The following is a 13,800-nucleotide window of genomic DNA, read 5'->3' on the forward strand; positions in this document are numbered from 1 at the left end:
TGCCCTTTTTGGCTAACTCTAGGCAAAAACAATGGGCTAAATATTTATATCTGATTCACTATGGTCTGACAGATAAGACCTCCTAAGGGATATGATTTAAAGATCACATGAAAAGCACCAAAGAAGGGGTCAGCAAACTGGGACAATTCGGACTTTACAATCCACAAAGTGCTTTATGAGTCGCACTGCTCCTTCACATCTGCTTCACCCTTACATGGATGAGACAGGCATGGGTGATATCAGCCTCATTAATGGGTGAGAAGGAAACTGAGGCCCAAAGAAGTGAAATGACTTGCCCAAGGTCACATTCTGAGCAGAGTCAGGTCTTATGCCGTTTGTATTCGTATTATTCTGCCATCTAAAAAAAACAGTGGCCTGTTCCAAGAGCTGAAAATGCGGAGGGAAAAACTTTTTAAAAAACAGGACAGCCCCACTTTTCCGGTAATAGAATGTAGGTATTCCATATGATCAGTGTATGTATAATATATATTATATATTTTGGCTTGATATTGTTCGGTTAGGCAATGAATAAAAATCTCAGGTCTGAAAGTAATCCAATATCATTTTGGTAAATCTATTGGAGGGTGAGGGAGTTATGCTTTGGTGTAAGCCTTTGTCCACTGTGAGTGAGGATTTGCTGGAGAAAAGAGTGTTGATTTAATAAATCATTTATCAACCTCTTGGTGGCACAATGGGCCTTCTAAACTTTGGTGGGCTGCTTGGTGTTTCTTCAGCAAAGAACAATCAATAAAGCTTACTTGGAGGGGCACTTGGGGACAAGAGAGGCAACCATATGAAGGGCCAAATGCGTGCGACTTTCAAAGAAAATACTATTTGGTGATCATGAAGTATGCGAAGGGCAGCTATGCTGAAAGGAAAAACCGAGGGTAGGGGAAGATCAAGGGCAGTTGGCATGTAAGCTCACCCAGAAAAAACAGACGATGTTAAACCAATTACAGGGATTACAGCGTCTTAATTTTTAGGAAGGATCGGTTGTTAAAGAAGCCAAATTCCAGCCTAGGGAGAAACCGAGTTACAATTTGAAGGAGACTTGCCCAAGAACTAAGTATCTTTCCCATGTCTCCGAGAAAACCACGAGGCGCCAAGAGTGCGCACCCCACACCTCACCCCAACCTCTCAACATCTTGGCCCCAAACCCAGGCCTTTAAAATGGATTAGAGGTCCGGGGCCTACAATTAGTTGGCCTCCGTTGTGTTCTTTTCGCTCCTTTTTTCCACCCCACCCTTCCCCGATTAAAAAAACAATTCGCTGTGCCCTCCCTTTTAGTAGCGCAGCCCCCATCAGAGGGGCGGGTCCCGATCCCGACAGGCTCAGGCCCCGCATGTTGGCGGGAGCCGGCGGGGGCGGGCCAGCGCGGGTCCGGGAGAAGCCGAGCGAAAGCGGGCTACCGCGCGGCGCGCTCAAACTCGCGCCACCACCAGCTCAGGAGCTGCGCCCCACCCTCTTCGTCACCAAAGGCGCCCAGCCAATGAGCGAGCCGGAAAGGCCGGGCCTGCGGGCTAAGCATTGGGAGGGGGAGCGGCGGGAGGGGGCGGGAAGTCGAGGGCGGGCTACGTTTGATTGACAGCTCGCTCGAACCAATCCTCCGCGCGGCTTCTCTTCGCTCTCCTCTCTGCAGGGCTCAGCTCTTCGTCCCACCTCCTCCTCCTCCACCCTCCTCCTAGCTCCTTTGCGACCCGCCCCTCTTCCCCTCCCCCACTCTGCGGGCAAATCGCTGCTGGAAAGAGGCGGGGGACGAAGCGGCGGGCTTGTGTGGAGCCTTGAGGTGGGATTGACGGGCGAGCTGGCCAGTAGGAGGTAGGCTGATGGCGCGGCTGTGGCTGGAACCGGCCAATGGGCGGGCGGGCTGGGGGCGGAGGCCCAGGTTCCAAACGCTCCGCGGCGCCATGGGCTGAAAACTCAACCGAGATGGAATCTCCCAGTCTGAACCGGTTTCAACCGGTTCCGAGTTTGAGGCACTAGGAGGAGGGGGAGAAGCGGCTGCAGCGGCCGCGGCAGGAGCAGCGGGAGCTACAGCATCAGCAAGAGCAACAGTAGCTACAGCCCCGGCGGTGGTGCCTGTTCCAGTCTTTGCTGCTGCAGTCCGTGCAACCACCCAGAGGGGGAGGGGGGAACCACCAGTCGCTGAGGAGCAGGAGAAGGGGGGAAAGTTTAGGCGAGCCTGGGTGGGGGGGGCCCAGCGCCGGAGCCGCGTGAGGGAGCCGTATTTTGGTAGGGGGGAGTCGGACTGCAACTGGCAGCAGAGCGTCCCCCGGCCGTGTGGACTCTACAGCCCCTACTCCTGCCGCTCCTGCTGCCGCCTGTAGCTGGAGGGTCTCCCTGGGGCAGAATCTTTGGGACTTGACCCCGTTCCCCTCCCCCTTCCCTCACTCCCTAGCCAGGCGGGAGCATTTATTCCACAGATTAATTCTCCTTTTTTGGGGGGGTGGCGGGTGTGTGTATCGGGGGGAGGTGTCCCTGAAATAGTAAATATTGTTGAGCTTTTTTTGCTCTTATCCTCTTCGTTTTTTTAATTTCCTTTTTTAAGGTGGGAAAACTGTGAAACCCACCTTGATTTCCTCCCCTCTCCCTCCCCCATCCTCCCTCGCCCTAATCCCCCGACAAGGAAGGAAGAAGCAGTTGGTTCAATCTCTGGGTAAGTCGACTGTGTCTTCGGGGTCGAGGGTCGGGCGGCAGGGCGGGAGAAGGCTGGCGTGGGGCGCGGCGGCGGCCGCGGGAGGCGAACCGGGGAGGCGGCGGCGGGCCCACAGCAGAGCCTGCGATTGAATGGAGCCGCTTCTGCCGCTGGGGGATGGAGGCGGGGAGGCTGCCGCGGGAGGGGAGCGCTTGCTGGGTCATTCGCGTGTGCGGGTAGCGGTGGAGGAAGGCAAGGAGCGTGGTAGTGAAGTGGGGCCCGGCGCGGGGGTGGAAGGGCTTACCCAGCCCCTTGGGTTGGGGAGAAGTTGGGGTGATTTCAGGAACATTTCTGTAAATTATTAGGAGTGGAAGTTTCCAGAAATATTTAGTGCAGCAGCATTGAAACGTCCGCCTGCATCACGTGGCCCCTCGGTGGAGAGCTTGGGATCGCGGGAGGGAGGGGCTCTTAAGTCCTTGCTCCTCCTGCAGGGAAACTCAGAATCTCTGGTTTTTTACGGAGTAGAATTAGAAGTAGGAAAGGTTAGTTGATTTTTTCAGGGAAGTGCAGATGAGGTTCTGTGCTGTAGTTTGTTTGGGGGGACTTGCGTGTGTAAAGTGATCGACTCATTTACTGCTGGCATTGTACAGTGGATAATACCCTGATTCTCTTTCATTCCCGTGTCTGAGTTTGGGGTGGGTGGGAGAAAGTGGTGTACTGGGGGAAGCATGAGAGATTTGCCCAGTCCGGACCTCCTCTGACCACGCAGAGGCCATGCTGCATAGAGAATGGGGCGGTGAACTTCAGGCGCCTGGTCTAAATGCCTTCTCCCGAGTATGGGCGGGGTGAGTGCGTGCTCCAGTATGCTATAGTTAGAAGTGCTGCACATCGGTTCGGGTGGGAAGAGAGGGGAGGGCGGGCCTTAGTGAGGTGTGTTTCTACTCAATGAAGCAGGCAATTGCCCACACAATCTAAAGTAGCAGTCTTTCTCCTTGCAGCGACTTGTTTTTTGACCTACTATGTAGTTATCATTAACGGTTATGATTTTTTGGGTTTTGGATGGGAGCTGGCAGTGTGTAGTTGCCTGCCTATTCAGTTTGAAGTGGCAGTGAAGGTATTTTGGTAGTCACTTGTAGAGTCACCACGTGGCTGGATAATACCTTATATTTGCTATACAGTGAGTGGAATTTAGGATTGAGTGTCCCAAGGAGAAGGAAAAGGTTTTGTGGTTTCTTTCACCTCTCCCGCTATGGCTGTTTGCTGTCTGCCTGATTGTGTATCTTAAGCGCGTGGGACACTGCTGTTAGTGGAAAGAATGTTTTGGAAGCTGTTTGATTTGGGAGACTAAATGTGCTTGGCATTGACTAGAAAGCCGCCATTTCTGTACTACGTACGGTTCGAGAATAGGTAGGTCATTTCGAAGATAGCCGCTAGTTTTTAGGGTGGCATACCCTGCTGTATTTAACACAAGCTTCTATTCTAAACCTGATTTTTTTTCACAGGAATTTGTCTCATTTTTGTAAGGACAATGTGCTTGAAAATGAAACTTTTTAGAGTCACTTTATTCTTTCTCGTTTTGGCTATTAAATTATGATAGGATGAAATAGGATAAAAGTTCGTTCAATTTTTAACCCCCCCAATCGAAAACATTTGATGTATAGATCTTGGTTTTGTGGACATTGCTTTTCAGCCTCAATTTTTAAGATTGTCTGATCCTTTGAAATTGTATGGCACTTGAATGGGGTAAATTTACACTTCCGTTTGTGAAATATATATTTTCTTTTTCCTATTAGTATTTAGATCAAAGATTGTGTATGTCAGGTATTTTGCATTAAAAATACATTTAATAACTGTTGTAGAAATTTTTGAAATCTCACCAGTTTTTACTGTCAACAGTGGATGGAAGGACTTAAGAGGAATAAAATTCCTCGAACTCATAATTTCTCAGTTTTTACATTATATCTAACCTAACTGATCCTTCAGACTTCTACTTTGTTGTAACTGATATTATCGTTAAATAAAACATTTGACTTAAAATTGCTGCCATTGTTAACGTTTTTTTACCTGTTATAAAATAGACAAGAAATAACGCCTTTTTCCTAACAAGCTGCTTTGTCCAAACATAATGTAATTAAGTTAGCCACCCATTTCCTGATCTTGGAAGGTTAAGAGAGGGAGAAGTAGAGATGACCATCTGACCTTGTTGGGTCTAAGTACAGTAAACCAGGGGTACTTAGCTCAAGGTTTCATGCATGGCTTTCATGGTGTCCTGAATCGTCTGTAATTGTGTACAAGTTGTGAATTTTTTAAATTTGGCAACAGCTATCCTGTTCCTCTGATTGTGAGGCATCTTAACCCCAAAAAGTTTGAGGAGTGCTGATTTAGCCAGTCAGACTTAAGTGGCACTGGCTTTGAAGAAAAAGCAAAAGGAAAGATTTTTATAAGGCTGGGCAACAAGAATGTGCATGTGTGCCAGCATCTTGGAGTAGAATCCTCTTAAAGGGGTACCATTGCATATGAACCAGTAGGTTTTAGCCAGTACATTACTTGAGGTGAAGAAGCTCATTTTTCTGTTATGGTAGAATTTAGTCTTATTTAGAAAATAGCAAGATTTTACAGCTTTTTGTTTTGCCAGTCAGTACTTGGAAATTAAAAAAAATCTTGTTTGACATATTAACCATAGTTTTTTTTCCTAGAACATATATTGAAGGAGCTTGTACGCTTGTAATTTAAATCTCCACAAATTCATGGATGAAAGAAACAAATATAAATGGTTTAATTGAGTGCAAAAGCTTAAGTTCTATAGAGGTTAAGGACACCAGATTTGTTAGACTTGTTAGCTAATCATTGCTATATATAGGAAAATCTTTATACCACATTTAATTTTTAGCGTCTTCAATATATCTTAAAAATTAAGGTAACATGAAATGAGGGAAAGTGAGCTTTTACTGAACTAGAAGACCTTACTTGGGGCGGGGGGCGGGGATCCATTTGAACTTCATCTGTATTTAAAATTTTCGAGATCAAGATTTTAAATTGTATCAGGTTTTAGGACCATAAATTCTTTAATAATCATTTTTAAAACGGGTTAGGGTAACTTTATATACATGTTAGTAGAAAGAACAGTATGATTTTTCTGGGGTGTAAAAATAAAGTGAACCCTAATGATGAATGCAGTTGTGGAGTACCTAAGTAACTTCAGCATTTATCTGCTTTTACTATGTCAGTTGTTTAGGTAAAATCTCTGAAATACAAAGTAAAATATTTGTACGAACATGGTTGAAGTAAAATAACTTGAGTAGAAACTTTCTGACAATATCAAAACTTCATAGGCGCCTTAAATTCTTTCTCTTTATTTTCAGTAATCTATGCCAGCAATTATGACAATGTTAGCAGACCATGCAGCTCGCCAGCTGCTTGATTTCAGCCAAAAACTGGATATCAACCTTTTAGACAACGTGGTGAATTGCTTATACCACGGAGAAGGAGCCCAGGTAAAGTAGCTGATCAAAACATTATTGCAGAGTAATAAAGTTGTTGAGTTTAGAATAAAATTTTAAATAACCACCTTTTTAAAAATATCCCATAGTTTGTATTAAATTGGAATTACATATTCTGAGAGGTGGTCTGGAGAAAGAAATTGCATTACATTTTGAAATGGTTTAGAGTGGGAAGTTTTGGAATATTTTTATTATACTTGTTCTGTTCTTCAGCAACCTTTACCCCATTTAATAAAAGATATAGCCCAATGTATTAAATGTTTTGTAGATATTAGAGGTTGTATGTCCCTTATATATTTAATGTATTTGGAGTTAATATGAGTCTTCTGTTTTTGAAACATTTAAATTGCAGAAGTACTTCACAGATAAAACTTGTTTTAAATATCCCACAATACCAGGTATCTTTACATTGTTTGAATTTTAGCACTTGTAAAAGTGCTAACTGTTAAAATAGGAAATTATCTTACACTTAATCTATGTTTTGATCAGTTTAAGGTTTGGGGTTTTTTTAAAAAAAAAACAGGCATGTTTGTAAATTTAAAATTTTTTTATGGTACAAGAAACTGGACAATCTTCAATCTGCACCCTGTGGACCTAATAAAGTTTTAAACGAGTAAAAGTTTCTGTTCCTGGATTAAAAAAATCTTATAAGGTGATGTGACAGATATCTTATTAGTAAAATTTTGTTGCCAAAAAGTGCATTTCTGGTAGATAATGTATCGTCAAGCCATTAATTTATATTTGCATAGTTAAACCCTGGCTAGTTTGATACTTTTTAGAAACCTCTGAAAGGTGGATATAGTAGTATCTTTTATAGATAGTCCAAAAAACATGATGTATAAATATTAGCAAGTGCAGAAGTATTTCTGTTCCCTTCTGAAATCTAACATTGGTTTCACTATAATAAAGAAAAAATTTAAAGGGAAAAAGGGCCATGAAAGTTGTATGAGTGGAAAAAATTACAGTGATTTTGTAAGGTTGTTAGTGCAGTTTTATACTCCTAGGCGCTTTCGATCAGTGTTCTTGTCTCCAAAAGCATTCCTGAAAAAGTATCCGTATTTACTACACATACCATACATTCAACATGGAGCTTTAAGCTCCATTTCATCCCAGCATGGATGTATGGAAAGCAGCTGCTTTTGGAAGAAAGTATGACAGTAAGGTTGAAATACATGAAGTAAGGTTGGGCTCAACTTCGACTATATTAGAAGCATAAGTCTATAAGCCATTAGGAAGATAGGCATTTAATTTTATCACATCATTAAGCTGCCACTGCTCTTTAGTCTTCGTTCTTTTTCAACCTGGTTCACAGCATCTAGAAGTATGATGACTAAATAGACCAGTGTTCGAGGCTTATAACAGAAGTAATTATGAAGACTATGTTGTAATACTGCTTTAGTAATGTTTCACAGTGTCGAGATTTAATGATTTGTTTTAAATTTGACTTTTGAATAAAGACTAGATTTAGAAAAGTGTTTACAGATATTTCCATTTATGAAGACAAAATTAACTTTACCAAAAGTAAGAATTTTATGTCTGGTTAGATTTCTCATGGGACAAGTCAGTTGCATAAAGAATAATCAGTAAGTTGGTATTTGTTGTGGATAAGGGAACAGGCTTAGAGCTTAAAGGCAGTTAAGAACCCCTTTTCTGAAAGTGATATCTTTAAACTTCCTTGTTCAATTTTTTTATATACCACTTCTTGGGGGTTTTATTTTGAATAAAAAGTTGAAGGTTGCAGTGGAAAACATGTTTTGTTTTTTTCTTTTGCGGTACGCGGGCCTCTCACTGTTGTGGCCTCTCCCGTTGCGGAGCACAGGCTCCGGACGTGCAGGCTCAGCGGCCATGGCTCACGGGCCCAGCCGCTCCGCGGTATGTGGGATCTTCCCGGACCGGGACACGAACCCGTGTCCCCTGCATCGGCAGGCAGACTCTCAACCACTGCGCCACCAGGGAAGCCCGGAAAACATGTTTTTAGTGTTAAATGTCTTAAATTTATTCCAGTAAGATTTCTAGTCATTCCTCTAGAGTCTCATCTAGAAAGTTACCTACCTTGCAAGAGACTGGAGGATTAGTGATGAGGTTTTGTAAAGCACCTGTTAGCGGTGACTGCTATTTAGGAGCCATTCTGTTTAAAGGGGACTTTGAAAGTATAATGAAGATGATTTCACATACGTGATGTAAACTCATTGTTTGGGGTGTTTTTTTTTTTTTTTTTTTTTTGGCGGTACGCGGGCCTCTCACTGTTGTGGCCTCCCCCATTGCGGAGCGCAGGCTCAGCGGCCATGGCTCACGGGCCCAGCCGCTCTGCGGCATGTGGGATCCTCCCGGACTGGGGCACGAACCTGTGTCCCCTGCATCGGCAGGCGGACGCTTAACCACTGCGCCACCATGGAAGCCCAAACTCATTGTTTTAAAATATGGTTTGGTGGGGAGTTTTTGTTTGGCTTTGGTCTGTCATAAAATATGTACTTAAAATAGCAAGTAGAAATTATGCTAATTAAGCTTTAAACTCACCTGTATGTAGCCTAACTTTTTTGAAAAGGATTTCGTAACTTTGGAGAGGAAGGAATTATTAGAAGTGTGGCCTTTAATCTGTAGATAGAACTTTTGCCTAGATGGGTAGTATAGTAGAATAATTAGCACTGTAATATTAGGACTACCTTCTGTTATAAACATTTTTCTATTTTTAGCCAAGTAGGACGCCAGGGAAACAAAAATGTTGGAGTTGGGTGTTTTCTCCAGTACTGTGTTAAGTGTCTTGAACTCTTTTATCTATTGCTTAGCAACTAAAATACTTTCACCATTCAGTTAGTAACACAGGGAGATGCCAGATTTTCTCTCTCCTCCGTTTCCCTTTGTGCCTTTTTTAACCCCTCCTGGGGTTTTAAGTTAATAAAGGAATATATTTTTTAAAAGAAGAAAAGGATATATTATGTAAGGACAGTGGGATTAAGACAAATTAAAAAAAGGACGCAAATACTAGCAATAACTTTAGAGAGTAAAATTACAACAAAAAGGATGACTGAAAAGGAAGGAACGTGATTTATGGGGAGATGGAAATGAATGGTGATAGTGTGGGAACTATTCATTTATGTGTAGAATGCTCATCACTTCAAAAAATCTGATAAAGTTGTATCTTGACCAAATAACTTACTAGGCATGGATCTTTGATGTACCTTATCCTCTTAATATTTGTTACTGTTTTATATGCAAGTCTATCCAGTTAGATATTCTCAGGAAGAGAATCAAAACACTGCTAAAATGGGCTTTGGCCATAAATAGTTGACATCACCATTCTTTCTACCTTTTGTTGGTTGCTTATTATATGATACAATTACAACCCTTTAAATAAATCAAATAAAAAATGTATAGTTGTATTTCAAGACTTCACACACTTGCTCTAATCCCAGACCCTTAGGGTGGAACCCAGGCACCTTATTTTTCTTTCAAGTTCCAAAGTATTTCTGGTCTTATTGTCAGGATACAGAACCATTACCTAATTTAGTGGGTGTGTATTTGTCAACGTTTTAAACAATAAGCAGTGTATAAAAGCCAAAAGAGGGGCTTCCGTGGTGGCGGTGGTTGAGAGTCTGCCTGCTGATGCAGGGGATGCGGGTTCATGCCCCAGTCTGGGAAGATCCCACATGCCGCAGAGCAGCTAGGCCCATGAGCCATGGCCGCTGAGGCTGCGCGTCCGGAGCCTGTGCTCCGCAATGGGAGAGGCCACAACAGTGAGAGGCCCGCGTACCACAAAAAAAAAAAAAAAAAGCCACAAGAGAAAATTATTTTTTTTGTAAATTGGAATAAAAGCCAACTTAAAGATTATGAGGTGTCTGTGTCAGAGATGGTTTAAATAAGAATGCTTTTCTCCCCTCCTTTTGATGCTTCGTTGTTTAACCCATAGAATCAAACCCTTGATCAAGTAAATGATCTAACAGAAGGATAATTGCCAAATTTTAAAACCATAAAAGTTTACTCTTTGGTTACAACATGTGATAGAAATAGGTAAAAGTTAATTAGGGAGGATCCAGTTGAGCTACAAAACAGCCTATAAAGGTGAAAAAGATTAAGCGGTTGCTTCCTGAAAAAAATTAGTAGACTTATCAGCCTTTGATAAAATGTAGTGTTCATATTGTGTGAAAAACTAACAGTTAAAATGAAGAAACTGGATAATGTCAACATGGCTAGATCTTTAAAACTCTCAATTGTCAATCATATCTCAGTGAAGCCGAGGGAAAGAAACTATGTCAAATGGAAAGAGCGAACTGCAGAAGGATTTCTACAATATACTATTTATATAAAATTTAGTAACCACACAACTATATGAAATTCATACACATGCTGTGAAAATACAGACAGGAAAAGACACCAAAGTCATGAAAATGATTATCTCTAAAGAAGGAACAAAGGAAGGAAATGGCGCTGAAGAAAGGTACAAAGTTCCATAAGTTTTAGATCTTATGTTTAAAAGAAAAACAGACAAGTGCAGCAAAATCTTAACATTTGTTAATTCTAGATGATGGTTTCATAGGTTTAAATATTCTGGGTTTGCATTTTAGAAATACAAAAGCAAAAAAAGAAAATTTTCAAAATAAGCAAGGATTTAATATGTGAAATTAAAGGATTTTCGGAGACAAAGGTGTGTTTACAATAAACTGAAAATACTGCTTTAAAAGGATCTTAATGTTTTATGTGTATCAACAGGTATTAGAGAGTTGTAGACTTACTTAGACTTAGCTTTTATCTGTCTCCCCTGAAATATAGTTTTACAGATAAAGTTTGTTAGAGATATCTTGGTGACTCTTATAAACCAGAGTGTGCCATTACATAACTTATCTAAGTAGATGTGAATTTTTATATGTTGCTTTTGGTTGATTGTGTGCTGAGAACCCGTTTATGTTGGAGTAGATAATTGATTGAATTTAAGTTCAGTTTTGAGAATACCAAATAAAGCAGATTAGGGGAAGAAAACACTTTTCTGTTTAAAAAGAATATACCCATTCTTTTTTTTAATTAATTTTTTAAATTCGTTAATTTATTTTTGGCTGCATTGGGTCTTCGTTGCTGCGCGCAGGCTTTATCTAGTTGCGGTGTGTGTGCTTCTCATTGCAGTGGCTTCTCGTTGTGGAGCACGGGCTCTAGGCACATGGGCTTCAGTAGTTGTGGTGTGCAGGCTCAGTAGTTGTGGCACACAGGCTTAGCTGCTCCGCGGCATGTGGGATCTTCCCCGACCAGGGCTCGAACCCGTGTCCCCTGCATTGGCAGGCGGATTCTTAACCACTGCGCCACCAGGGAAGCCCTGTACCCATTCTTAATTAAAGTTGATAATGGACACATTTTTATTTCTATAAGGACTAGTTTCTTGAGTATTTCTGAAAGTTGATAAAATTGCTGTTCTATTAGAATTTGTGCCTTGCTCAATACCATTCGAAAGAACAAGTTAGCTTAAAATTCTTTTTGTATACTATTTTAGCAAAGAATGGCTCAAGAAGTACTGACACATTTAAAGGAGCATCCTGATGCATGGACAAGAGTCGACACAATTTTGGAATTTTCACAGAATATGAACACGAAAGTAAGCAAGTGGTGGTTTTTTAAATCCATTATTTCTTCTTTTCTTCCAGTCATAAACTTTGAGGAAGGTATCTCATTTTTAGTATTAGGATTTGTTATCTCAAATCATTTAATAATGTTAACTTATTTCAAAATTTAGCCTTAAACATAGAATGAATTCTTGCAAATAGTCCTAAGAATTATAAATAGAGTTTTGAAATTGGGACTAGTATGCAAGGTGGCTTTTTTTTGTTGTTGTTTGGGGGTTTTTTTTGGTTTGGTTTTTTTTTTTTTCTTTTTAGAATATGTGTACAGATCTCGGCATAAATTCTGAATGTTATTCAGAGATGAAACATAACATCAGAGGAATTATTTTGGGCAAGTAATCAATATAACACAGGCTAGGCACCTCCAAAACCAAGTTGTGTGGGCAGCGTAAAACCCTACTCCATGGTACCAATGCTTTTAATGGGACAGCACTCAGTTTTTATTTGCAATTGAAAATGTTATCATTTGGGTCCTTTTTTCTTAAGTTTGAACAGAAGGGTTGATCAAAATGTGTTTTGACTGTTTAGGCTTGATGATTCACACTTCTCTTTAAACTGCCTTAAAGTAGTAAAATACCATGCATGGCATTCTGTTTAAATACACACAAGGTTTCCACTTGGTATACATTGTGTTAAAACAGAAAGTAGCCATGTTCACCTCTGTTTCTGAAATCAGACTGTGTTAATTAACAGTTTTAAAATATTAACTAGTTTTGACATCTTATAAATTTTAGGGCAAAAATACAGTCCAGAACTTCCTCAAAGTGCTAACCTTAAGTAACATAACAGTGTTTGCCTGTTTGCTTGCCTGGTAAATTTTGCTTTTTATACTGACAGACATTACTAATGTTTAAGTTGATTTATCAACAGTATTTTTAAAAACTCAAATTTGTCTTGTGAAAAATGAGATGATTAGAGGAACAGAAAGAAAGCAACAGGTAAAGAATTCTTCCATTTACATAAATTACAAATGATTTGGTGCTAAATTTATGCACTATGACATTTGGCTTTTATGCAATCATTTTTTTTTCTTTAAAGATGTTAACACTACCTGATATTAATCATAATGTTCCATTATGTTGATTGCTTGTAATAGGAAGAAAAGGGGTGTCTTCCTGTGCAACTGACACAGCTAGGCTTTGACGGCAGGCCTCCACAAGGTCTACCCTTTTGATTCCCTTTAACTGAATTCTGTTCATCAATTGTTTTTGTTTCATGGGCGGTGGGAGGGGAAAGGGGAATTCAATGCGTAAAATAAGTATTTCTAAGGGCTCAGTAGAAATTTCTACCATAGGGATCATTTCATGCATTTATTTTTTTCATTTAGTCTTTGCTGTTCTCTGTCCCTCATCTTCATAACTCAGCAGTGGATTTCTCAAGTCCTGAGGTGTAAAGCAGAAACTTAATACTTCAGAATGATATTTGGATTATTTATGTATATTTCCAAAGTAGTTATTTATCATTGGCCCTCAGATTTGGCTATCACTTCAGATTTTTTAATCAAAATACTCCTTTTCAAAGAAATGTGAATTCTCATCATGTGTAGAGTCTTAATGTCTAGGAGAGATTGGGTTTTAGGGTACTATGTTGGTGATCTATGTATTCCTTTGAACTAAGTAGTGAAAAGCTTTTATTGGGCTTCCTGCCTCAGACCTGTTTGCGGAAAGATGAAAAGATGAATTGTATCTTCAGCAAGCTTGTGCTACTTTTTTACAGTTGGAGAAAGGACTAGAGGTTAGTAAATAGGTAATTCAGGTAACAGTATCAGATATAAAGGCAGAAGTAAATAAATGCAACAATGAAGGGGGGGATATCCTTCAGTTAAAAAGGGTAGGCTGAAAATACATTGGCTAAATATGGTTAAGTTATCATTAAGATTAGTACTTCTTAACTGGTGTGTTTATGGCAGGTTTTGTGTCTTAGTTTCTTAAAGATCTTTGTAATTGGTTGAGAATTAGCAAGAGGGTATATATTCCATGTAGTAAGAAGTGCATTTGTTTTGACTTAGTAAAACTTTTGACACTCTGATTTCATGCCTTTAGAATTAATTTAAAGCAAGTTT

At 40.6% G+C, this 13,800-nt stretch overlaps 1 protein-coding gene across 2 annotated transcripts in view; it reads left to right on the forward strand.

Annotated features, from left to right (window-relative positions):
* The first annotated feature begins 1,895 nt into the window (after nucleotides 1–1,895).
* Nucleotides 1,896–13,800, forward strand: part of XPO1 (exportin 1) — a 46,562-nt gene continuing 34,657 nt past the window's right edge. Inside the window, exons 1-3 of one of the 2 annotated variants that reach the window (XM_079941549.1) lie at nucleotides 1,896–2,656; nucleotides 5,998–6,129; nucleotides 11,612–11,713. In XM_079941549.1, the coding sequence (XP_079797675.1) occupies nucleotides 6,004–6,129; nucleotides 11,612–11,713 (228 nt within the window). In that variant the 5' untranslated portion in view covers nucleotides 1,896–2,656; nucleotides 5,998–6,003. Of the gene's footprint in view, nucleotides 2,657–5,997; nucleotides 6,130–11,611; nucleotides 11,714–12,834; nucleotides 12,899–13,800 lie in introns of those variants that run through there. The other variant, XM_079941550.1, reaches the window with a different exon arrangement.

This window comes from Stenella coeruleoalba, assembly GCF_951394435.1.
Source record: "Stenella coeruleoalba genome assembly, chromosome: 13".
In the NCBI taxonomy this organism is placed as follows: Eukaryota; Metazoa; Chordata; class Mammalia; order Artiodactyla; family Delphinidae; genus Stenella; species Stenella coeruleoalba.